The sequence below is a fragment of the Hemitrygon akajei genome, chromosome 16 (assembly GCF_048418815.1).
Source record: "Hemitrygon akajei chromosome 16, sHemAka1.3, whole genome shotgun sequence".
Taxonomy (NCBI): Eukaryota; Metazoa; Chordata; class Chondrichthyes; order Myliobatiformes; family Dasyatidae; genus Hemitrygon; species Hemitrygon akajei.
The window spans coordinates 25,490,534-25,515,656 of record NC_133139.1 but is presented as its reverse complement, the minus strand read 5'-3'; the positions used below and the strand labels follow the sequence as shown (position 1 = coordinate 25,515,656).

The following is a 25,123-nucleotide window of genomic DNA, read 5'->3' as shown; positions in this document are numbered from 1 at the left end:
ATACCAACCAGAATTGTATAATTTTGTAAGCTTTGTTAGAAAGTTGCCTGGGAGCCCTGGAGGATGACAAAGTAAGAGGAGAGCTGGGGGTTCTGGTGCAGTTGAGCAAGTTATAAGTTGAACCCACTCCTACAAGCTCCGTATATGTCTCGGGCTGAAGCAGAATATTCACAACGTTATCACTCTGAACAGTGCTTCCTCTCCCCATTAGCCACCCATCACAGCCTATAGCTGCAACATTTAACCTCATCCATACTTCCTATTCAAGCACCTGACTGGAAAAAAACTTCTGACCTTTCATAAACCAGAGCTGAACCAAAATTATACTCTCAACAATCACTGCACCCTCTCCCTGTCACTCCTGTGCTCAAACTACTACTCTCCCAGTAACCTATTAGAATTCTCTATTTTCTAATCTCTCCCCTTATTGTAGCTTTTTTAAAAAAGCATCAGCTTTATTTGTCATATGTATTTTGTAGCTTACAGTAAAATGTGTCCTTTTGTGTCAATAATCAACAGTCAGAGGATGTGCTTGGAGCAGTCCACAAGTGGCACAATGCTTCCAGTATCAACATGCTCACAGCTTACTGCACCTTCTCCAGGATATTTGCACTGTTCCAATTCCCACTCAACCCTGAATTTTAACATCCCACCACTGGCAACTTTGCCTTTAGCTATCTGGGTCCCAAGGTAGGAATTCCCTGCCTAAATAATTCTCCTTCAACTGCTCTATGAAATTCACCTTTGACCAAGCTTTGAGTCAATTATCTCATCTGGCCACTGTCACTTGTTTGATACTTCCGTTTGTGTAATGAAGACTGTGATAAAATACCATACAGATTGATGAGAGCATCAGGCAGCTGAAAAATGGATGTTTCTCGGCCAGTTCTGGTGCCACCCGGAATATATGAGTTTCCTCTGAAGTCCTGTGAAGTGGAAGAACTAAGCACAGTAAATTAGTGGAGGAAATAGCAGTGAATTCTTTGATGTAAGCCTTGTCAGCAGGTTACCTTTAATAGTTGCTTTCCTGAAACTCAGTATGTTATTGAAATGGGTCAGCTTACCAGTAGAGCAGAATTTCAAACAAGTGTTTCATTGCTTTGGAAGAGCTCAGCTTGAGCACATAACACTAACAGGCCTACACAGGAATCCTGCTTTAAACCTGCTGATTCCATGAAGCTTTCTTTTTACTGAAGCACCTGGCTCCTTTGTAACATAACCAGTAGCAATTTCCATAAAACATGGGGGGGGGGAGAAGAGTTGGTCAAACTGGTGGCATCCAATCTGCCAAGCCATACACCTCCCTAATATTAGTTGCATTAGTGCACAAAATAAAGACAATGAATGAACAAAGAATTACTCTCCCTCTGCCCATTCTTGCATTCCAACCACAACAGTAATTTCCAGCATCTGCATTTCCCATGTTTCTGATTAGCTTCCAGACATTAACCTCTCACACCCAACAAGAAAAAAATTCCACTTTGCCAGCTATGTTTTATTGTCGCACTTTACACTTTTATCATAAATCCACACTGCAGAAATCCTACAATCACACAGCGAGTGCAGAAGAGCAACTGTATCTCACCGTAAAATCCTTACAACCATGCAGCAGGAACTTCACTGTAAACCTCTGGACTCTCAGTGATCAGATTCACGGAGTAATCCACTGCAATTAAATTGAACAAGAGAGACACTGAATGGTTGAGGAGAATTCATTTCTTCCCCACAGGCATTAACCCAGTGGCTTGGCCTCAACAGTAACACACCAGAAGCTTCTTTGTGAGCTCAGTAGGTCTCTGGGCCTGGCTTTTGTACTGCCTTTCCCCCCTCCCAATGGAGGAACATTCTGCAGGTACATGTTTGGAGTTTACTCTCCTCCAGCCTCAGTCATGGGATGCAAGTGTCCATCCTGTTCCTTGGTCGCCTGCGCATCTTCCGAGTCCCCGCTTGCTCCGGGCGTGAGTAAAGTCGGGCTGGTGTTACTGGAATCGGAGCTCAGTTCTAAAGTGTCGGAGAGAGGTAACAAGCTCTTTGGATTAGGATCAAGGTCTTCATCTTCCACATCTAGGGACTCCTGGATACCTATCCTCAAAACAGAAAGAAAGATCAGCAACCAGCACACACAACCCAGATGATAAACCTATGGCAGTATGCCCTGGTTGGGTGAATGCATAAAATGAGCTCAGCACAGCTGAGACAAGGAGACATTACCTGGTTAATGGAAGGGCTCAACCATTCCAGGGCACACCATCATACACACTGCTGCTCCACTCATCAGTGCAGTGGATATGCAGACCCATTCTCTTTGATGTCCTGACTCTAGCTACTAATCTGAATATTTAATTACCGTAGATTCCGGACTACAGAGCGCACCTGATTAAAAGCCGCTGGCTCTAATTTTAGAAATAAAATCAATTTTTTAATTGTACAGGCCGCACCGGATTTTCGGCCGCAGGTGTCCCACGTTGTAATATGAGATATTTACACAGAAAGATATTACACGTGAGGATTTTTTAACTTTTAATTAAATCCATATGGTAACAAAAACAAATACATATTGCAAATGCTTTTTTTCGAACCGTGCCTGTAACGCGGCTACTTTTAAATATACGTTGTGTATACTTCTTTACTGAACAACATTCCAATATCTCCTAACGACTGGTAAAAAATATATATACTGCAGCCTACCAGGAAAAGTTATTGATCGCCTTTAACTTAAAAGCAGCGTTTCGCTCAGATCCAAAGCCGCTCGCGTAATGCGCTCCCTCCCTCCGTCCCGTTTTATCGCAAACCGGCATTTTTCCCACAAGACGCGGCGAAACCGGGTGTGACGTCATAGCATCCCGCGATGTAGTACAGAAAACAAATATAGTTAAAACAGTTCTAACTTTAACTAGAAAATGAATTACTAAGCGAAAATATTATAAACTAAATAACTGCCATAAGGCAGCACAATGCTTCGAGTGTTTTCCATGTTGATGAGGGTGAGTACAAATGACTGATTTACAATAATTTAATTGTGAAAGTGCGCTTGATTTATCGTACAATTTCATTGGACCTCTGTGAACTACTCATCAATTTTATTGGTCTACTGTTATGAGGCAAAATGTTTACGAGGCGGCATGAAAAAAATCATGTATTAGCCGCTCCGTTTTAAAGGCCGCAAAGTTCAAAGCTGTTCAAAATGTGGGAAAAAAGTAGCGGCTTAAAATCCGGTATCTACGGTATTCCACTTCCTTTCCTCTTGGTGATGTGTTAACTTCTCCGTCTCCAGCCACAACCTACTTGCTCACATATCAGGTATGCTCTGGCATCTTGCCTGAGTCCACAACAGAAAAAAGGCTTTTTGCACAACAGATGTATGCTGGCGTCTTCCCCACCCCCATCCCCAAACAGCACCCTCCTCTTCCTCCTCCCTCCACAATGTGGTAACTTTTACAGCAGACTCTGACACTCCCTATGAGGACAGGTTCCCCACCAGCCTCTGGGGGGGTAGAAGGATACGATGGCAGAATGGACTATTGTCTGGAAGGTTGGACACAAATCAGAAATACAAGTTTGAATTTCTCTACAGCAGCTGGGGATATAAATTCGATTAAATATACCTGGAATGAAGTTCTTACCAGTAATGATGACCATGAAATTACTTGAATATCCTTCAAAAGCTCATCTGTTTTAATAAGGAAATCCCAGGGAGGATATCTGCCAGCCTTAACAAATCTAGTCTGTGTGTGGTTCCAGAACAGCAATATGCCTGACTCTGCTCTCGAAAGTACCAGCAAGCTACTCAACTCATCTGATGATCAGTAAAATATTGGCCTAGCCTATGATCCTTTGAATAAAACAGGAAGCCTGTTAAAGTTTCCTTAAGACTTACTTATGAGTTACTACTGTTATGACCGCAGCCCCCTCCTTTGCGAGAATCGCAAGAGCACTGGGGGGGGGGGCTGGGTCAGTGGACCCAGGAAATGGGAGAGAGATGTGCCGGATGCCTCGTTCCCCGGAGATGCAAAATAACGTGACATTGGCCATTGTTTCTTGGAGACACCTTTGTGGATTGCGATCCTATACTACGTGACAGCCTTCAGGGCAAAGTGGGCTGGGTGACGGGGAGAGATTGCATCATCCACCAACCTGATTGACATCTTCAACCCTGCAAGTCAGGATAAAAGAGGGGCTGTAGGAACAGCCCCCTCAGACACACCAGAAGAGACGCTAGCGATCCCGTAATAGCGGGCAGCCATTTGAAGGAAGCCACGTGTGTTCGGTTCCCTTGCCTGGGAGCCGGTGGCGGGTACCACAGAAACGATTTTCTTGAACTAACAACGGGGAACCAACTCCCCCGACTCAACGGATTGGCCTCATCAAAAGACCCGGGCAAGTTTCTTTTCTCACAAATCTCTCTCTCTCTCCCCAACAAGTGAAAACCCAGCAGTCCCCAAAAACCAGAAGCCTGCAGGAACTGAGTGACTCTTATACTTCCAACGGACAATATATTACCCCCTAGACAAACAATAGAGCTCTTTCTTATTGATGATTATTACTATACCCGCGCTTTAGATTGAGTATTGACGACGTATATTATCTGAATGTTTGTATTAACCTTATTTTTGTGCCCCTTTATAAATAAAGACTTTTAAAAATAGTACCATCAGACTTCAACGGACCTCTCTATCTTTGCTGGTAAGTGACCCAGTTACGGGGTACGTAACACTACATAAACAGTGTCTGGTTCTAAACTTAACAAAAGGAAATGTAATTTCTACGCCCACTCACATCAAGTACACTGGAGTATACAGTCAACATTTCTTTAGCCAGAGGGTGGTGGATCTGTGGAATTCATTGGCATAGACAGCTATGGAGGCCGAGTCACTGGGTTTATTGAAAGCGGGGATTAATAGGTTTTTAATTAGTCAGGGCGTCAATGGTTTTGGGGAGAAGGCAGGAGAATGGGGTTGAGATGGATAATAAATCAACATATGGAATGGCAGAGCAGACTCAATGGGCCAAATGGCCTAATTCTGCCTCCATGTCTTATGGCCTAATGTGTGCTTCAACAAGTACATACACCAACAATGGACAGAAATGCTGACCTTCTCTCAATTAGTGAAAAATGCCGTGGGCAGTTCCACAGCATTGGCTGGTGTGAAATGCATTGAGTTGTACATAGCTTTACGTACAGAAATTGGTGAATTGTGGATTCCAAACCAATTACTCCTTAAATTCAAATCAGTTTAACCCAAATAAACTATAGATTAACTCAAATTCTGGGAAACCAAATTTTCCCCATCTGTCTCTGAATCCTGCTACCAAAACCCAATCATATATGTTCCTGTATCCAGAGATACCGGCCACGTGACAGATGCACTGCCACCTGGCTGGTCAGAGGACACACCACATGCCAATCAACATTTGGTCCCTCCCAACTAATCAATGCACACCTAAATTATTGGTCACCTTAATTGGATTATCTCACCCAGCCCCATGCTATAAAAGGTGAGACTTGTCCCTGGCTTGGTCTCTCTTACAGACCACCACATTGAAGGTAAGTGCATTGATTTATGTTTGGGAAGGTCTATCGTTTGTCCTGGTAAGGGAGCCGCAGCTATCCAAGGTCAAGGGGGATAGCTGTTGTAGTGCTTTTCCCTTGTTCTTTGTATGTGTAACCATACCCTGTCCCCACACTGCCTCCTGTGTATTGTAGTTGTTTGTGTTGACCCGACTTCCCCTTTAATAATAAATTCCTTATTATTAAAACTGTGTGTGTCCAGGCCTCTACTGTTGAGACTCAAAGAATCAGTTATTTCCATCACAACATTTGGTGCTGCGAGCAGGGTCTCATAGGATTTGGCTGGACACAAGCACAGGAGATAATGTTCTGGAATAAGGGGAAAAAAGCCAGTGCAGGCACCCAGGATAAGATCCCCGGGTGGGCTGATGAAAGGGAGGGATTTGAGAGTCTGGCCAGCGTGCTGGCAGACCATGGAAAACAAGTGGACTGGTCTGAGCAGTTAGAGCCCCGTGGAGAGAAGCTGGGCCATCATGTGGTCTCCCTCCTGAAGGAATCAGGGTTCCCCAAAGCCAAGGGGAGTCAAAGGGGTGCCTTCTGGTTGTTTGAGTCCCTACTGAGATGCCAGGTTAGAATTACTGATCACCTGCAGCACTTGTGTGGCCAGAAGGACATGGAAATTGAAGACCTCAGTCAGCATTGTTGCACGCTGAAGGAAGCAGCACAGGCTGCCCAGGCCCGAGCCAATGACCTTGAAATTAGGGGAACTGAACTTGCCTGTCGCCTCATAAAACTTCAGCAGGCCAGGGCAGCCCGTTGGTCTGGCTGGCAGCCGGACCCATTAAAGATTCGAGCCTGGTCCAGTGTGGCGACAAGCTGGACGCATGGCTGGGGGATGGGGACATCTGGCTAGATAGTGACGATGAGGGGGTGCCCGAGGAACCAAGGTCCCACAACCACCCTTCCCCCTTCTCACCCGAGTTCCAACATGCCCAACCCGTCACCACGCGGTCCCAGGTTCACCGCAGGGAGGAAGGGAACGAGGGGGAGACGGATGGACCTTCCCCTAGTCACTCCGAGACCAAAGAGACCCGGGACTTCTCCCCAAGGAGCTGACCCAGTTGGTGGATCGGTACCGCCAACGACCAGGCGAGTACCTCGCCGCCTGGCTGCTCCGGTTGTGGGATGAGGGGGGGCCCAACCTCAGCCTCTCCCATTAGGAGGCAAGCGCCCTGAGAAGCCTCTCTGACCAGCAGAGCATAAACAATGCGTTGCGGGCGCCACAAGCGGAAATCCGTAATGGCACAACCCTGTGGGATCGGGTAGTGACCGCGCTACGAGCTCGCTATCCCACACTTCTGGAGTGGGATCTACACGGGCGCCCACAATGGGGTACGGTCAGTGAGGGCACCCGGGTTATCAGGGAATGGGCACTGGTCAATGGCATCTATCAAGGTGCCTGCGACCATAACTTCCTTGAAAACACACGAGTGACCGGTGCCTAGCAGGATACTTGGTCGCTACCGCGTGCCCAGATCTGAAGTCGGTAATCCTGCCCCTCATGGCACCAGCTAGCGGTAGGACCGTACGGGATGCCATCACCCTCCTGGAGGGATTAGAATATATGCAGAGGGGGGCACCTACGCAGGTCCGGAAGACTGAGACAAGGGCCCTAGACACTATCCCTCTCAGATATACACGCAGGCAGCTGTGCACGGACCTGCTGCGTGCAGGGGTGGATCGTAACCAGATAGATGGCATCCCCACCCCCAACCTATATGCCCTGTGGAAGGAGCATTGCAGGGGGAAGACTACTTACAAAAAGACCACCCACACCGAGCCACCCTCCGCGCCTCCCCTGCCTGAAACTGTCTTGAAGGCCCTCGAAGCAGAACTCAGACAGCTTGTCAGGCAAGAAATGTCCCACCTCCACCAGCAAAGTGCCTCACCCCCAGCGTGGCAGCCCTCTTCCCCCCCCTCCCATAGGATGAAGGCCAGGGCCCCCGGCGCATTTGCTCTCCCGCCCGGGGGACCTGAGGCCACATACACCCGTCACAGTACATTGGGGAAAGGGAAACACACAGAGGTGGATGGCGCTTGTTGACACAGGCGCCCAGCACACGATCCCAGGCAATCCTGCCTTATGGAGGGTACGGACATGCAGATAGAGGGATTGGGGGGCTCCCTGTTACCAGCTAGGGAGGTCACCCTTCGCCTAGCCATAGGCAACCATTCCCCCAGACGTGTACAAGTCCTTATTGCCTCCTCCCCAGAATGTATCCTCGGGATCAATGTTTTAAAGGGACAATCACTTGAAACAAACAGGGGCAAGTTCACCTTCGGCATCGCGCGAGCCAATATTGTCGTCGGGGCGGCTAAGTGGGAGCCAATTGTTATTCCCCCTCCCTCCAAGATCATCTGTAACAGTCAGTACAGAGTGCCGGGGGGGGGGGGGGGCGCCAAGAATTCGCAGAATCCATTCAAGCCCTGTTACGGGAGGGAATTATTAGAACTGCTGCCTCGCCTTTCAATGGCCCCATTTGGCCCGTCCGTAAGAGGAACGGCTCCTGGCGGATGACCGTTGATTATAGGCAATTGAACAAGGCTGCACCCCCTCACCGCCGCTGTACCTGACATTGTCACCCTTATTGAAGACATCGCAGGCCATCCCCATAAACCCTGGTACGCTGTTGTCGATTTAGCAAATGCATTTTTCTCGATTCCCCTGCACTCAGATAGCCAAGACCAGTTTGCCTTTACTTGGGATAGCAGACAATACACATTTTGTCACCTGCCCCAAGGCTACATTCACAGCCCCACTATCTGCCATGGCCTTGTCTCCCGCGATTTACACAACATCCAATTCCCACCGGAGATTTCGATTGCCCATTATATAGACGATATTCTTCTCCAAGGTCCTTCTGAGACCATTGTGTCAAAGGCCCTTCACATGCTAATCGAATCCCTCAGGGGATGGGGCTGGGTCATTAATACGGAAAAGATACAGGGCCCCAGCCAGGGTATCATTTTCCTTGGAGTATAATGGAACTCCGGGCACAGAAGCATACCCGATGCCGCCAAAAATAAAATTTTAAATTTTGCTGTCCCCTCGAATAAAACTGACACACAGAGATCCGTGGGGCTCCTGGGCTATTGGCGGCAGCATGTACCCCACTTGACCATGCTTCTCCGGCCGCTCTATAGGATCTCCAGGAAAAAATCCACATTTCTCTGGGGGCCAGCGGAACAGGCTGCCTTTGATACAGCGAAACTAGCGGTGGAACAAGCCATGCCACTTTCTTCCTGCCAGGCGGGTCTGCCTTTTGAGTTACAGGTCTCAGCGAGCGAGACGGTCGCCGAGTGGAGCCTCTGGCAGAAGACCCCAGGGCGTAGAGTCCCCCTCGGTTTCTGGACTAAGTCCCTACCTGAAGCGGCAGTGCGCTACAGCCCCTTCGAGTGCCAGCTACTAGCCTGCTACCTGGCGCTCCTCGCCACAGAACACCAAACCGGCACCAACCCTGTCGTCCTTCGCCCCCATCTCCCCATAATGCGATGGGTCAAGTCCCCCGATTCTACCCACAAGGAGGGCCGTGCCCAGAGGTCCTCCATTGTCAAGTGGAAGTGGTACATTGTGGACCGGGCTGAGCCCGGTCCTGAAGGGGTCAGCTGCCTCCATGAACAAGTCATGGCTTTCCCCCAGTCCCAGGACCCTGCCCCGGACATCCCCGAGGTACAACCCTCCCCAGCATGTTGGGGTCAACCCTTCGATTCCCTTGACCCCGACAGCAAACTGCGCGCCTGGTTCACAGACGGCTCCAGCCGCTGGAAAGGGGGTAAACAATTTTGGAAAGCGGCAGCACTTCATCCCGCCACGGGTAAAATTTTAACCATCAAGGGGGAGGGGGGTTCCAGTCAACTTGCCGAGCTGGCGGCAGTAGCCCTCACCCTCCAAAACACTACTGGACCAGTCCACATCTATACTGACTCCTGGGCAGTAGCTAACGGCATTGCGGTGTGGATGGCCCAGTGGCAAGACATAGGGTGGGAAATACACGGACGTCCCCTCTGGGGACAGCACCACTGGCGTTTCATTTGGGACCAGGCTACCCACAGGAAAATTTCTGTCCACCATGTGGATGCCCATACCCGGAAAGATAATGAAGAGGCAACGTTTAACGCTGCTGTGGACCAGGCTGCCCAAATATCATCTGCCACCACTTCCACAGACCCCAGTGCACTAGCTGCGTGGGCACACAGACCCCAGTGCACTAGCTGCGTGGGCACACAGACCCCAGTGCACTAGCTGCGTGGGCACACCGCAAAGGTGGCCACTTAGGGGCCAATGGCACGCGGCACTGGGCTGAACAATTCGGTGTCGCCTTGACACTCCATCAATGTAAAACATCTGTAGAAAACTGCCCCGTCTGCCAGCAAGTCAAGCCACGGGACTGGCCGATAGGGCCACCAGGCCACATTCGTCGCGGCACAGGAGCAGGTCAGGTATGGCAAATCGACCATATTGGACCGCTCCCGCGACAGGATAAGAAGCAGTATGTCCTCACGATGGTGGACACATACTCGGGTGTCCTGGTGGCGGTGCCCTGTGAGAGGGCCGACCAGAACGGCACCATCAGAGGATTACAGCACCTCTCCTCTCTCTATGGGGTCCCATGGGAGGTACAATCCGATCAGGGCTCACACTTTGCTGGGACCAAAGCCCAGACCTGGGTGGCTGAGGAGGGAACCCCTGGCTGTTCCATATACCCCACCACACCCAGGCATCGGGCTTAATTGAAAGAATGAACGGCCTGCTCAAGGAAAAAATACACACTCTGACACCCTCTCGCACGCTGCAGGGGTGGCTAAGTGTCCTTCAGCAGGCCGTTGACCAGTTAAACACACGATCCACCAGCCAAGGGGGATCCCCACTGGCCCGCCACCTGGCACAGTCCCCATCTCCCGACTGGGAAACCACCGAACCCCCCGAGACCGAGGACTTGGGCAGAGTACGGATCCGACAGCCGCAGAGTCTCCCCAGAAAGGGAGAAATTGTCGCGCGCGGTCCAGGGGACACCCGCTGGGTTGCCATTCCGGGTAAATCTGATTTGTCCTGTATACATAACCCAGCATTTAACCAGACGGGAATGAGTTTCCTCCTACACCTACCCCCACCCCTCCACCCCCGTCTCCCTCTACAGGACAATGGTGCGACTCCAGTCATCCCTCCTGGTCGCTGCGATGCTCAGCTCCGTGACAGCTGCCAACACCTTCCTCAGGGTCGCTTACGAGTTTGCCAGCAACACCAACAGATCGGACTGCTGGATCTGCTTGCGGGCCCCAGCACACGCTGATGATGCGCTGCCACTCACGCCGACCCCGCTGGATGACATTGAGATGAACTGTTTACACAGACTGTTTGCTCCTGCTGGTTTTGGTATATCTGTTTGGGGGGGCCCTGCTGGCAGCCCCCCGCCACTCTCCTCCCCACTACACAACATCTCGTCCCTTGACCCCCGATGGGGTGGGTGCTTCAGGAACTGGTATTTCCCTCCCTACAATTTGACCTCCACCCGAATCCCCACCCTCAGTTATTCCACAGCCACTGAGTATACCTAATGAATGCTGGTGCAGACTCCGCAATGCGCACACTTCTAACTTTTCCGTTGGTCACAGCAACTGTGAGCGAAACTGGTACCCGGGTGCCCCAGTGACCACTGCCGACGATGCCGCTAAGCTGGGAGCTCCCTGGACTCTAAACGGGACCCACTGGATCTGCGTCCACCGCGCCTACCCGTGGCTCCCCACGAGCTGGTACGGCTGCTGCTTTCCAGAATATGTGGTGCCCTTCATCCACCCCCTGAATGACCTTGGGGAGCATCTGGCGTACAGTGGCCACCGGGACAAGAGGGCCATTACAGAGGCAGAGAGGTTCTGGATGATAGCCTTTCCCAGTTATGGTACGGCCCGGCTGTCCCGGGAGGTGATCCAGATGACCAGTGTGCTCGAGACTCTGGCCAACCAGACGGCAGTGGCACTGCAACACACGGAGGATGCCCTCACCCGAACGGCGGCAGAACTGACAGCTGTCAGGATGGTTGCCCTGCAGAACCGAATGGCACTGGACTACCTACTCGCTGCTGATGGTGGAACGTGTGCAGTGGTTGGTAAGGAATGCTGTACCTTTATCCCTGATGAGTCCAGCAACATCACTCACTTGGCTGCTCACATTCAGGACTCAGTGGCTAAAATTCAAAAGTCAAGGGACCAGCTCCTCCAGCACAACACCTCATGGGGCAATTGGTGGCTGTTTGGGTCCCTAGGGGGGTGGTGGGCAACTGTCATTCACTGGTCCATCGCACTCATTCTTGTAATCATAGCCATTTCTATACTATGTTGAGCATGCCAGCTGATTAAGAGTGTCTCTGCATTTACTTAGCTGCTCAACATTGGCTATTTCTGGTATATGTGATTTTGTTTCACCCTCTTATGTGTGTTGGCTACGTGGTGTGTCTTCTGAGGGGTGGAGTGTATCCAGAGATACCGGCCACGTGACAGACGCACTGCCACCTGGCTGGTCAGAGGACACACCACATGCCAATCAACATTTGGTCCCTCCCAACTAATCAATGCACACCTAAATTATTGGTCACCTTAATTGGATTATCTCGCCCAGCCCCATGCTATAAAAGGTGAGACTTGTCCCTAGCTCGCTCTCTCTTACAGACCACCACATTGAAGGTAAGTGCATTGATTTATGTTTGGGAAGGTCTATCGTTTGTCCTGGTAAGGGAGCCGCGGCTATCCAAGGTCAAGGGGGATAGCTGTTGTAGTGCTTTTCCCTTGTTCTTTGTATGTGTAACCGTACCCTGTCCCCACACTGCTTCCTGTGTATTGTAATGCTTGTGTTGACCTGACTTCCCCTTTAATAATAAATTCCTTATTATTAAAACTGTGTGTGTCCAGGCCTCTACTGTTGAGACTCAAAGAACCAGTTATTTCCATCACAACAGTTCCTTCCCACTAATCTATCTGGAGCTGTCACAGCATTCAACGTCCACTTTATTTCTTGCAATTAATTGTTGTGTCACAGCCAACCCTGTCATCTCTCCCAGTGCTTAACCTGTCTGAGATTCTGCACTGAGTTCCAGTTACTCTTTCAATCTAACCAAACCTATTCCATTTCTCCACTGCATTCAGCCAACAAGCAGTTGCTTTATTTATTCATTTAACTCTTTACTGATTAAAGATTTAATCTCTCAATACAAATATTACTGGAGATTTCAAGAACTCTGAATGAAGCCAGTGCTGAGAGTAAGTGCCACATCTACCAACTATCCCTCCCCTCATGACATTAAGAGCAGACAGGGAATTTACTCCATAGATCATGCTGTCAAACGTGGAAGTTCCTTTTCATTCCTAGACCTCTCTTATTTGGGAACCCCAAAGATGAATACAAAGGATATTAGTAAGTGCACAGTCCCCCTGTACATACTCACTGCTGAATGCCTCTGGATGCTGCTTTGAGAGTTTGTCCTTAAGAGTCCTGCAGGTGAGAAAAAATAATCAAGTAACTAATCAGACCGTAGAAAACACTTTACTGCAAACCTTTCAACTAATCTTAGCCATTCATCCAGATCACTTGCTAAGACCTTTTACTGCAGAATCTGAATGTTCCAGCTCTATGTACAGCATCTTTATGCAGAAAGATGATGCATCAGCACACATACACAGCTGTACACGGGGCAAATGAGCCACGTGTAAAAAAGTTTACTGTTTTGTAACCAGCCGCTAGCATATATCGTTGCATCTGCTCCCTCTACTGGTTGAAACCAGAAGAACAGTGAGAATCAATGCACTTGTCAAAAGTAGAGATTTCGGTGCCCATCCTCAAAAACACATCCTCCTCAGAATGGGATAAGGGAGAGTTGGCAGCTGCTGGATAATACCATCTCGATGTAGCTTCTCCTTGATGCAGAAACAGCTCTTCCCCCTGCCATCAGATTTCTGAATCTCTAGTTATTCCTTTTATTTGTGCACTACTTAATTTCAAAGTTCAATATTCAAAAGTAAATTTATTATTAAAGTACATGCATGTTAACTATACACAACAGATTCATTTTCTTGCAAGCATATTCAATAAATCCATAACAGAATCAATGAAAGACTGTATCGACTTGGGTGTTTAGCCAGTGTGCAAAAGAAAATAATCTGTGCAAATACAAAAAGAAAGAAATAAATAATAAGTAAGCCAACAATAAATAAATATTGAGAACCTGAGATGAAGAGTCCTTGAAAATGAGTACAGAAGTTGATGGAACATTTCAAAGATGGGGAAAGTGAAGTTGAGTAAAGTTGTCCCTTCTAGTTCAAGAGCCTGATGGGTGGGGGGTAATAATTGTTCCTGAACCTGGTAGTGAGAGTCCTGAGGCTCCTGCACCATCTTCCTGATGGCGGCAGCGAGAAGACAGCATGACTTGGGAGGTAACACACACAAAGTGTTGGTGGAACGCAGCACTTCAGGCCAAGACCCTTCGTCAGGACTGAAAGGAAAGATAGTAAGAGATTTGCAAGTAGGAGGGGGAGGTGAAAATGCAAAATGATAGAAGACCAGAGGGGGTGGGGTGAAGCTGAGAGCCGGAAAGGTGATTGGCAAAAGGGATACAGAGCTGGAGAAGGGAAAGGATCATGGGACGGGAGGCCTAGGGAGAAAGAAAGGGGAAGGGGAGCACCAGAGGGAGAGGGAAATGGAGAACAGGCAGTGATGGGCAGAAAGAGAAAAAAAAGGAGGGGGGAGAAAACTAAATATATCAGAGATGGGGTAAGAAGGGGAGGAGGGGCATTAACGGAAGTTAGAGAAGTCAATGTTCATGCCATCAGGTTGGAGGCTACCCAGCCAGTATATAAGGTGTTGTTCCTCCAACCTGAGTGTGGCTTCTCTTGACGATACAGGAGGCCATGGATAGACATATCAGATTGGGAATGGGACGTGGAATTAAAATGTATGGCCACTGGGAGATCCTGCTTTCTCTGGCGGACAAGAGCGTAGGTGTTTAGTGAAACGGTCTCCCAGTCTGCTTCGGGTCTCACCAATATATAAAAGGCCACACCAGGAGCACCGGATGCAGTAACGCTCTGTCCGCCAGAGAAAGCAGAATCTCCCAGTGGCCACACATTTTAATTCCACGTCCCATTCCCATTCTGATATGTCTATCCATGGCCTCCTCTATTGTCAAGATGAAGCCACACTCAGGTTGGAGGAACAACACCTTATATACCGGCTGGGTAGCCTCCAACCTGATGGCATGAACATTGACTTCTCTAACTTCCGTTAATGCCCCTCCTCCCCTTCTTACCCCATCCCTGATATATTTAGTTTTTTCCCCTCTCCTTTTTTTTCTCTTTCTGCCCATCACTGCCTGTTCTCCATCTCCCTCTGGTGCTCCCCTCCCCTTTTCTTTCTCCCTAGGCCTCCCGTCCCATGATCCTTTCCCTTCTCCAGCTCTGTATCACTTTCGCCAATCACCTTTCCGGCTCTCAGCTTCACCTCACCCCCTCCGGTCTTCTCCTATCATTTCACATTTTCCCCTCCCCCTCCTACTTTCAAATCTCTTACTATCTTTCCTTTCAGTTAGTCCTGATGAAGGGTCTCGGCCCGAAACGCCAACAGTGTTTCTTCCTATAGATGCTGCCTGGCCTGCTGCATTCCACCAGCATTTTGAATGTGTTGCTTTAATTTCCAGCATCTGCAGATTTCCTCGTGATGCCTTGGGTGGTGATAGCCCGATTATTGTTGCTGCTTTCATGCAACAACACTTCGTGTCAATGTGCTCAATGATGGGGAGGGCTTTACCTGTGATGGAGGGTTTTTGTATGATTTTCCATTCAGGGCATTATTGCTTCCATACCAGGCTGTGATATAACCAGTCAATATACTCTCCACTACACATCTATAAAATTGGCAAAGTTTAAGATGTAATGCCAAATCTTTGTAAACTCCTACAGAAGTAGAGGTGCTGCCGTCCTTTCTTCATACTTACACTTACATCCTGGACCCAGGACAGGTCCTCTGAAATGATAATGTTGAAAATTTTAAAGTTACTGACCCTCTCCACCTCTGATCCCCTGATGAGAACTGGCTCATGGACCTCCTGAAAATAATCAGCTTCTTGGTCTTGCTGACAGTGAGTAAGAGGTTGCTGTTGTTGCATCACTCAGCTAGATTTTCAATCTCCCTCCTATATGCTGTTTCATCACCTTTGATTTGGTCTACGACAGTGGTGTCATCAGCAAACTTGAATGTTGCCGTGCTCAGCCACATAATCAGAAATGTAAAGCAAGTAGTGCAGATGGCTAAGCACACAACCTTGTCATGCATTTGTGCTGAGGGAGATTGTGGAGATGTAGTTGCCAATTCAAACTGACTGGGGCCTGCAAGTGAGGAAATCAAGGATCAATTTACATAAGTAGGTATTGAGATCAAGGTCTTGGAGCTTACTGATTAACTTTGAGGGGATGATAATATTGAATGCCGAACTGTAGCCAATAAAGAGAATCCTGATAATCAACATCTTTGCTGTCCAGATGTTCTGGGTGTATAATGAAGAGCCAAAGAGATGGCATCTGCTGTGGACCTGTCACTCCAGTTGGCAAAACTGCAGATCCTAGTTGCTTCTCATGCAGGTGATATGTTTTACGACCAACCTCTCATTTAAGTGCTAGTGTACGGCGTTTTTCTTAGGCAGTGGTATAAGTGAAATCTGCTTGAAGAAAATGGGTACCTCAAACTGCCAAAGTGAGAAGTGAAAGATCTCCAGCCAGTTGGTCAGCTCAGGTCTTTAGTTCTTGGCCAGGTACCCCAACTGGGCTGGATGCTTAAGTTGTGTTCATCCTCCTGAAGGATGCTCACATATCATCCTCAGTGACTGAAATCACATGATCTTCGGGGGCTGCGGGTCCTCCATGTTTTGATGGTCAAAGTGAGCACAGAAGGCATTGAACTCATCTGGAAGTGAAGCCCTGCTGTTGCCCAAGTCGCATGATTTAACTTGATAAGTGTTAGCATTTAAGCCCTGTCCAAACTATTGAGCATCCTTCATTAATTCCAGTTTAGTCCAGAATTGCCACTTTGCTTTTCGGAGATCATACCCGGACCTTTTTTGGCCATTAGATTTGAGTGCCTCCAAGCTGGCCCTCAGCCGATTGCACATCTCATGGTTCAGCCAGGGCTTCTGGTTGGGGAAGACTCTGAATGATGTTGTAGAGACACACTCACCTACAACTGTTCTAATAAAGTCTGTGACAACCATGGTGTATTCATTCAGATCCACTAATGAGTCCCTGAACACAGTCCAGTTCACCAACTCGAAGCAATCCCGTAACTACTCCTCTGCCTCCTGTGACCACCTCCTAATCTTCGGAGCACCACCCAGAATTCATCATGAAACACACACCTCTACCTTTTGCCTTTTCTGAATGAGCAGTTCAGTCCATTCTGTGAATTGAGAAGCCTTCGGGTTACCGTATCTGGCATGCTGGGAGTAAGCCATGTCTTAATTACACATAGAACACAATCTCTCATTTTGCTCTGATATAGCAATCTTGCCCTCAGGTCCTCAGTTTTGTTCTCCAATGACTACACATTAGGTAACTAGATGCACGGTAGAAGAGGTCTCATTCCTCTGTGTTTCAGCCTGACTTGGAGTTCCCCCACTCCTGCCTCGCTTCCGGCCATTATGATGAACCTTTGTCTGCTTAAAGGTGCCGCACCTGCACCTTTTACAGTAACTTTATGTCTTTGCACCTTACTGTTGCCGCAAAACAGAGTAGTCAGTGATTTATTCTGATTCTGTCCTCATTTGACGGTGACAAGAGACCCAGAAGCTGGGTCCCTGGCTCATTTTCTTAAGGGGCTCATGTGGAGATGGGACTTAATAAGAGCTAGAGAAGGGAACCAGGCACAGAAATCCATAGGACACTTCGCTACTAAGATTGGAACAAAGCTAGGGAAAGCATAGATCCAAGCTGCAACAGGAAGCTAAGGACACTATAAATAAAGATGAAAGGGTGGAAATCAATACAGAGCCTGCTGGGGAGAGGAAGAGTGAACAAGGAGTGAAGGAAAGTGGCTGTTAATACTCTTGTGTGAAGGAGAAGAGGAACAACAGAGATTGGGGAAGCTCTTTAGTCATAAAGGCAGAGCTGGAGCCACAAAGGTGAGGATGAAGGAATGGGCAAGAATCAGAGGAGATTCCAAGGTCGACAAGCACTGAATATCGGGTGAGGGAGTCCATGAGAATTCAAGAGAGAGTGTATCAGAAACCAGAGAACAGGGCAGCACCGAAATGTGACTGGATGCCAATTATAGTCCATAGCGGAACAAGATGCCCTGCAAGACAAATGGTATATTCTGCTCTTGCATTCACTGTACCAATTCCTAACACTGTACCTGATCCGGCGGAAGATGCTGTCAAGATCTTTTTTCATCTCCACAAGAGCCCGGGTGTGGTGCAGGTATCGATCAGTCATCTGGTTCAGTCTCACACTCGACAGGTTGTTGAAGTTCAGCAACATCTCATTTGTTTTTTCAAAACGGTCCAACCTGGGAGAAATCATGAAATGAAGGTACAGGTTTGGATGAAATGTTAATTCTGTTTCTATTTCTACAGATACCATCTAACTTACAACCATACAACCATTACAGCACGGAAACAGGCCATCTCGGCCCTTCTAGTCCATGCCGAACGCTTACTCTCACCTAGTCCCACCGACCTACACTCAACCCATAACCCTCCATTCCTTTCCTGTCCATATACCGATCCAATTTTTTTCTTAAATGACAATATAAATCCAAAGAGTAAAGATCTAACTTGTTCAACCTTTCTCTGTAACTTAGGTGCTGAAACCCAGGTAACATTCTAGTAAATCTCCTCTGTACTCTATTTTGTTGACATCTTTCCTATAATTCGGTGACCAGAACTATACACAATACTCCAAGCTTGGCCTCACCAATGCCTTGTACAATTTTAACATTACATCCCACTCCTATACTCAATGCTCTGATTTATAAAGGCCAGCATACCAAAAGCTTTCTTCACCACCCTATCCACATGAGATTCCACCTTCAGGGAACTATGCACCATTATTCCTAGATCACTGTTCTACTGCATTCCTCAATGCCCTGCAACTTGTTGAGTGCTTCCAATTTTTTTTTTGGTTTATAATTTCAGATTTCCAGCATTTGCAATGTTTTGATTTTCACAAGAGGGATTTTGAGTTACAAGACTATTGCTATGGTCAATTTACCAACAGGGCAATGAATCCCAAGGTTTGCTAATTCTGTCAAATCAAAATACACTACCAACGTCAATGAGAGTCAGTGTTTCTAGGACACTTACACCAGTAAGAGACAACATATATGAGACCTGTGTCCTAGAGTCAGTGTTGACAGTAATGATTTGCTTCAAGAGGTTGGTTATGGCTTGAATCAACTCCTGCCTCAGTACATGGACAGGGACCTCTTCAGTTCACCCATCGCCACAACATGTCTACGGCAGACACCATCTTGCTGGCTCTGCACAGGATCAGAACATGTGTCAGGCAGTTGTTCACTGACTGCGACTTAGCATTCAAACCATCATGCTCTCAGAATTTACTGTCAAGCTCCAAGACATGAGACTCTATATCTGCAACTGGATTCACAACTTCCTCGTTCACTGGGAGACAATCAGTGCAGATCAAAAACATCATCTCCTCTCTACTGACCATCAAAGGCAACCCTCAGAGCTGCATGTTTGGCCACCTGCTCTACTCTCTCTATACCTATGACTTTGTGGCTAAGTAGAGCTCAAATACAATCTACAAATTTGCCAATGATACCACCATTGTTGGCTGGATCATAGATAGTCACGAGGCGGTGTACAGCAGTGAGATAGGTCAGCTGGTTGAGTGGTGTCGCAACAACAACATTGTACTCAATGTCAGCAAGGCCAAGGAACTGACTCATCTTCCACAGGACCAACACTTGCTTTCTTAACCTTTTATAAATATCTTCAGAAGCTCTTGAATTTTTTTCTATTTCTGGCTATTCATACTCTATATTTTGTTCAATTTCCTCATCTGCCACCTGTCTTTGCATAATTATACATTACTTCTCCAAGTCTGATAATTAGCTATTATTCAGCTAGAGAACAATGGTTGGCGGGTTCAAGATGAATTGTATTTTTATTTGCAACAATAAAAAATTACAGTAGCTCAATAAAATGGAAGCAACTGACTTCAAGATGGAAAAACAAATAATATTTAACAACTATGACAGCAATATTCAGCATGTGTAGATGTGAAAGACTTGCTTCACAATGTTCATTTGCTCTGAATGTTTCACTTTAAACAACTGGAATAAACAGATGTTAGCTTCATGATAAACTTAGATTATAATGAAAACAGTATTCCAAGGACTGTGACACCTGAACATCAGAGGCTAGTCAGTGTCTGCAGAACAAGGTACTCACATGTGTCTCTGTGCCTGGACAATGGCATTAACATCCTCACGATTCACCATGCTTAACATTCTGCTACAGAACACCCCGGCAGCTGAGGGCTCCATCCCTGTGGCAGCCTGGCATGGACGGAATAATAAAAATTATCTGGAGTATAATAACCCATAATACTCTCCCACAACATTATAAAATTTCAAACCTGCAGCCACTATTTCAATGCTGTGTCATATACTGACAGATCTGTACTGTACTCAGGTTTGTAGAGTGAAAGATTTGTACCCACCGTTACATCTCAGGGTTGTACAGCAACAAATCCATACTCACCACAGCATTATATCTCAAGCTTACAGAAACATGTACAGAAACACCAGATTCTACAAATTCTGGAAATCTTGAGTAACCCATACAAAATGCTGGAGAAGCTCAGCAGGCCAAGCAGTACCCATGGAGGGAAACAAACAGTCAACATTTGGGTAGTGTACCCATGTTACACCATGACACACCTATCCCCAACACTGTATACTCCACTACAATGACAGACCTCCATCCATAATACTCTTATAATGACTGGCCCATCCCCAGTGATATTACACCCATTTTATACGGTGACACAACTACATCCACCAGAAATGTATTCAGGATCAAACCTATTACACTTGTATTGCCCCTATATACAGGCAATAGACAACATACAATTCCGTACTCTAGTGTAATAAGGCAACAGATCTACAACCAACAGCACTATATCCATATTCAGCAACAGATCCAATCCCTTTTGCAATGACCTGCAGTGTTATAAAGTGACTTGGGACAGACAGCGCTAGATTAACAAAGAATCACACCTGCACCTGGCAGCTAATGATAGAGCTGTCTCCAATACTGTATCGTGATATCACAGCAGGTGAAAGCAATAATGATCTCCCCACCCCACCTCTAGCATTCTTTGATAATCAACCTGTCCCCATCAGTACTATAACCCTGTATTATTCAAAGACAGATTAATACCCACTAATACTGAACCACAGTTCTCTACAGGCTCCTATTGCTACATGGCATTCCACAGCATATACAAAGATAAGTCTACACCAATCTACTGTAGGCTCACATTTGCACCTACCAGAAATGAACAGGCTTGCCACTGCTTTAGTGTCAAGCCTATTCACATCAGTACAGTGCTCAGATGTTACACAGCAACATAATTGTTCCCCAGCGATAGCTCCATTCATACAACTAACATACCAGGTCAGTGCCCCAGTGACTGACCTGGCCTGGCCCTAGAAGTACTTTACCCGATGTCATACAGACCTTTAAACTTGAGAATAGTATTCCAGGGTTACGAAGGAAAAGATCTGCCCCTACTGGTACTGTAACCTAATGTTATTCAGCTACAGCTCTATGCCCACCACTACTATCCCAAAATATTATACAATAACTGACCTGTTCCACTAGTTATCCCCCCTAGTCACAGTTCTAACTCTCAAAGCAGCTCAGATTCACAAGGCTACCTATTATGACACAGAAGGCTGCCATTTAGCCAGCTGGTCCCCTGCCAGCTTCTAGCCGAGCTATCCCGCCAAGTGCAATTACCCCTCTGATTATGTCCCCCATGGCCCCGCAGCTTATTCACTCTCTCTCTACATCCACTACACCCATCAACTGCCCCTTGATTCTCTTGCCACTTAAGCTTTGGAATTTTAAAGAAACTTGTAAGCTAACTTTGGGACATGGAAGAGAACAGAAGCATCTGGTGTAAACCATAGACTCACAGGGAGAATGTGCACAGACAGCACCTGAGATCAGGAACAATTCCACATCCTTTTAACAGTGAGGCAAAGGATCTAAATGCTGCACCACCACTGTGTTCCACATCATCATACCAGTCCCACTGGCACTGCCAGCACCCAGTGTTACACACACCTGTCCCACCGGCACTGCTTACAACTTTAAAAATGCATCCACTGTCTTAAGTATACTGTCAAGCAGTTTTATAAAAAAAATTGGCTCCAAGTATCTTAGAGAATTTTCCAGTTCTTCTGCAGACTTTGGCTGTCTTGCTTGCTTCTGTCTCTTTAGGTAATCGCAGACAGCCTCAATGATGCTGAAATAGGGAGGCTCTATTGCAGAACTCTCATTCTCTTTTTCACTGAGGATAGTTCTTTATGACATTGGCCACGTGTTTGGGGTTATTGTCTTGTTCGGACAAATCAGACACATTCCCGATCTAACAACCAACTCCATTTACAGAAATGCACCCCAAACCTTCAGGGAACCTCTACTGTCTCCACTGTTCCACCAGTCAGGCACTCATCCACGTAGCATTCTCTAGCTCTTCTATGGACAAACCGCCTCCTGCTGGAACCAAACATTTCAAATTTTGTCTTGTCAGTCCAGAACACTTGCTGCCATTGTTCAGCACCTGAGTCCTTGTGTTTTTGTGCACAGATGAGTCTCTTGGCTTTGTTTCCATTTCAAAGGAATGGCTTTTTGGCAGCAAATCTTCCATGAAGACCACTTCTGACAAGACTTCTCCAGAATATAGAAGAGTGTATTTGGGTCTCAAAGGTTTCTGTGTGTTCAGAGCAGATAGCAATGGTAGACTTCTTCCAATTTAGAAGGGACATCAGTTTGATTTATCTCTTGTCTGCTGCATTCAGCTTCTGTGGCTGACCACTGTGCTTCTAGTCCTCAACCTTGCCAGTTTCTTTATGCTTCTTCAAAAGAAACTCCTGTCTGCCACAAAATTTGTGCTTGGTAAAGACCTTGCTGATGCTGGACAACCACCTGTGTCTTGCTGCTATGCCTACTCTTGTTGTCATGTAAGAATTGATGATCTGAATGTTAATCTGTCACATCTACCACATCCTCACCTACTAGTTTGGTTGTCCTCCACTAAATTTAGTTCCTTCTATGCCTATTTGTTTCAGTTAATCAGTTTAGTTCATTTAACTTAGTATGTCATTGATCATTACCAGCTGTTTATCTTTGTTTAATCATGCACTGGGCTATATACCTACAGAATAATCAAGTTTGCATTTCATAAGTAGTCCATTACTTAACAGGTTAATTTCTTTAACAAAATACAAACATTTCTGTCTAATAATGAATGTTTTGGATATCTAAAATTTGCTCTTTTCTGACACAAATGCAGAAGACAAAAAAAATCTAAAACAACACTTATATTAAAAAATCTGGTGCGCCTAAGACTTTTGCACAGTAATATACCTGCCGCACTGGCACTGCCCGCACTCCAGTGACACACACCTCTGCTTCACGGGCACTGCCCGCACTCCAGTGACACACACCTCTGTCCCATTGGTACTGCCGACACCCCAGTGACACACGCCCCTACCCCACTGGCACTGTCTGCACTCCAGTGACACACACCCCTACCCCACTGGCACTGCCTGCACTCCAGTGACACACCCCTACCCCACTGGCACTGTCTGCACTCCAGTGACACACCCCTACCCCACTGGCACTGTCTGCACTCCAGTGACACACACCCCTACCCCACTGGCACTGCCTGCGCTCCAGTGACACACGCCCCTGCCCCACCGGCACTGTCTGCACTCAAGTGACATGTACCTGATCCACCGGCTCTGCACCACAATACTGATGGGACTTACCTGTCCCATCAGTACTTCGGTGTTAAACCACAAAGAAGCTAACCCCATCATTATTATACAATGATAAAGCCGTCTCCCATCGTACTGACCCCGAGTTTATAATCAGGAGACCTGTACTCATCAGCACTGTGTTCTTCAGTCAGCCTTACACCCGCCAATACACTGCACGGAGTTGGACGTCTGTAAGCTCCCGCTAGTTCCTGTGTTATGCTGGGAGCTGAGCCTCCACCAACACTCTGCCTCAGTAATTGCTGTTACTCACCGATCGGGCCTGCGGCTCCAACGCTCCACGGTTCCCGCTTCCCGGCTAAGCCGGGCCGGGCCTACCAGATCCACCTCCCCCCCGGGCCCTCCACAGCGTCACCGTGGAAACCAGAGCACGCATGCGCACCGTCCTCTGGTTCCCGCCCTTGACACGGGGTCTCCCAGGCGCTAAAGCGTGGATCCGCGGGGTTTCCCGGCCGGCTAGCAGGGCTTCAGCCAACGTTGCGCTTGCGAGGGGAAGATGATGCACGGCAAGATCCCATGTATTGTCTGGTGACTGGTCGAATGGTGATTTGAGGGATAAATAATCTCATAAAAGACCTAGTACTGCCTCCCTCGGCACTGTCTTGCAGCGTGATGACACTTTTCGGTACCGTCCAACAGTAAGACACAACAGAGTGGAACTCTGTCATTAATACTCCCCGTTAGTGCACTCTCCAGCACAGCCCTCCCTCAGAAACGCCCCCAGTCCCTGTACTGTGAAATATTCTATCAATATTCCCTCTTAACAATGAAGCACTTTCTTAGCAGGGCCCCTCTAAAAGCAAGGCATTCTCTGATACTGGAGATGGCAAATGCTGGCGGAATTCAACAGGTCAGGCAAAACGGGCGATTGAGATTTCAGGTCAGGACTCTTGGACAGTAGAAACATCAACTATTTTTCTCCACTGATAATGCCTGACCTGCTGAGTTCCTCCAGCATGTTGTCCGTTACCCTCTCAATACTGCCCTACTGTTGGTGTGATGCTCCCTCGGGGTTTCATTAAATGGTAAAGCTTATTGTATATTTTCCTGTCAATTTCACCAAGAGGTGGTGCATAGCCTTGATTTTAAATGGGATATTTTCACTCTAGGACAATGGGTGTACCCACCACCCCCATTATTGAAGGAGTGAGCTTTTGCCATTGCGATGAATGAATCTGGCATGAAACCAGGAGATGGAGCAGCCTGCCACATGACACAAAGTTCAAGCTGGGGATGTTGTACGGTTTCGAGAATGTGGAACAATATTGGCCAAGTTGCCATTCATGGTCTGTGCCTCAAACTCAGGCCCTGGAACTCTTCAACTCTGAGAACTAGTCTTGTATTTCACACTGTACAAAGCGCTTTCCTTTAAGGGATGTCGTTATGTACTCTTCATTTTCTTGGAGATCCAGGAGGAGCGGAGCATCCTAATGCATGATTTTCAAAAGGCTAGCAAGCAGGGAAGCAAGTTGGTAGAACTGTCA

At 47.3% G+C, this 25,123-nt stretch overlaps 1 protein-coding gene across 1 annotated transcript; it reads right to left on the bottom strand.

Annotated features, from left to right (window-relative positions):
* Nucleotides 1-1,474: 1,474 nt before the first annotated feature.
* On the bottom strand, nt 1,475-24,045 carry kxd1 (KxDL motif containing 1). The gene is made up of 5 exons (XM_073068451.1): nt 23,893-24,045; nt 20,017-20,123; nt 17,955-18,107; nt 13,006-13,052; nt 1,475-2,082 (listed from the first exon to the last, which is right to left on the bottom strand). The coding sequence occupies exons 2-5, from the start codon at nt 20,109-20,111 to the stop codon at nt 1,868-1,870; spliced, it is 510 nt and encodes a 169-aa protein (XP_072924552.1). The 5' UTR covers nt 20,112-20,123; nt 23,893-24,045; the 3' UTR covers nt 1,475-1,867.
* Nucleotides 24,046-25,123: the final 1,078 nt, after the last annotated feature.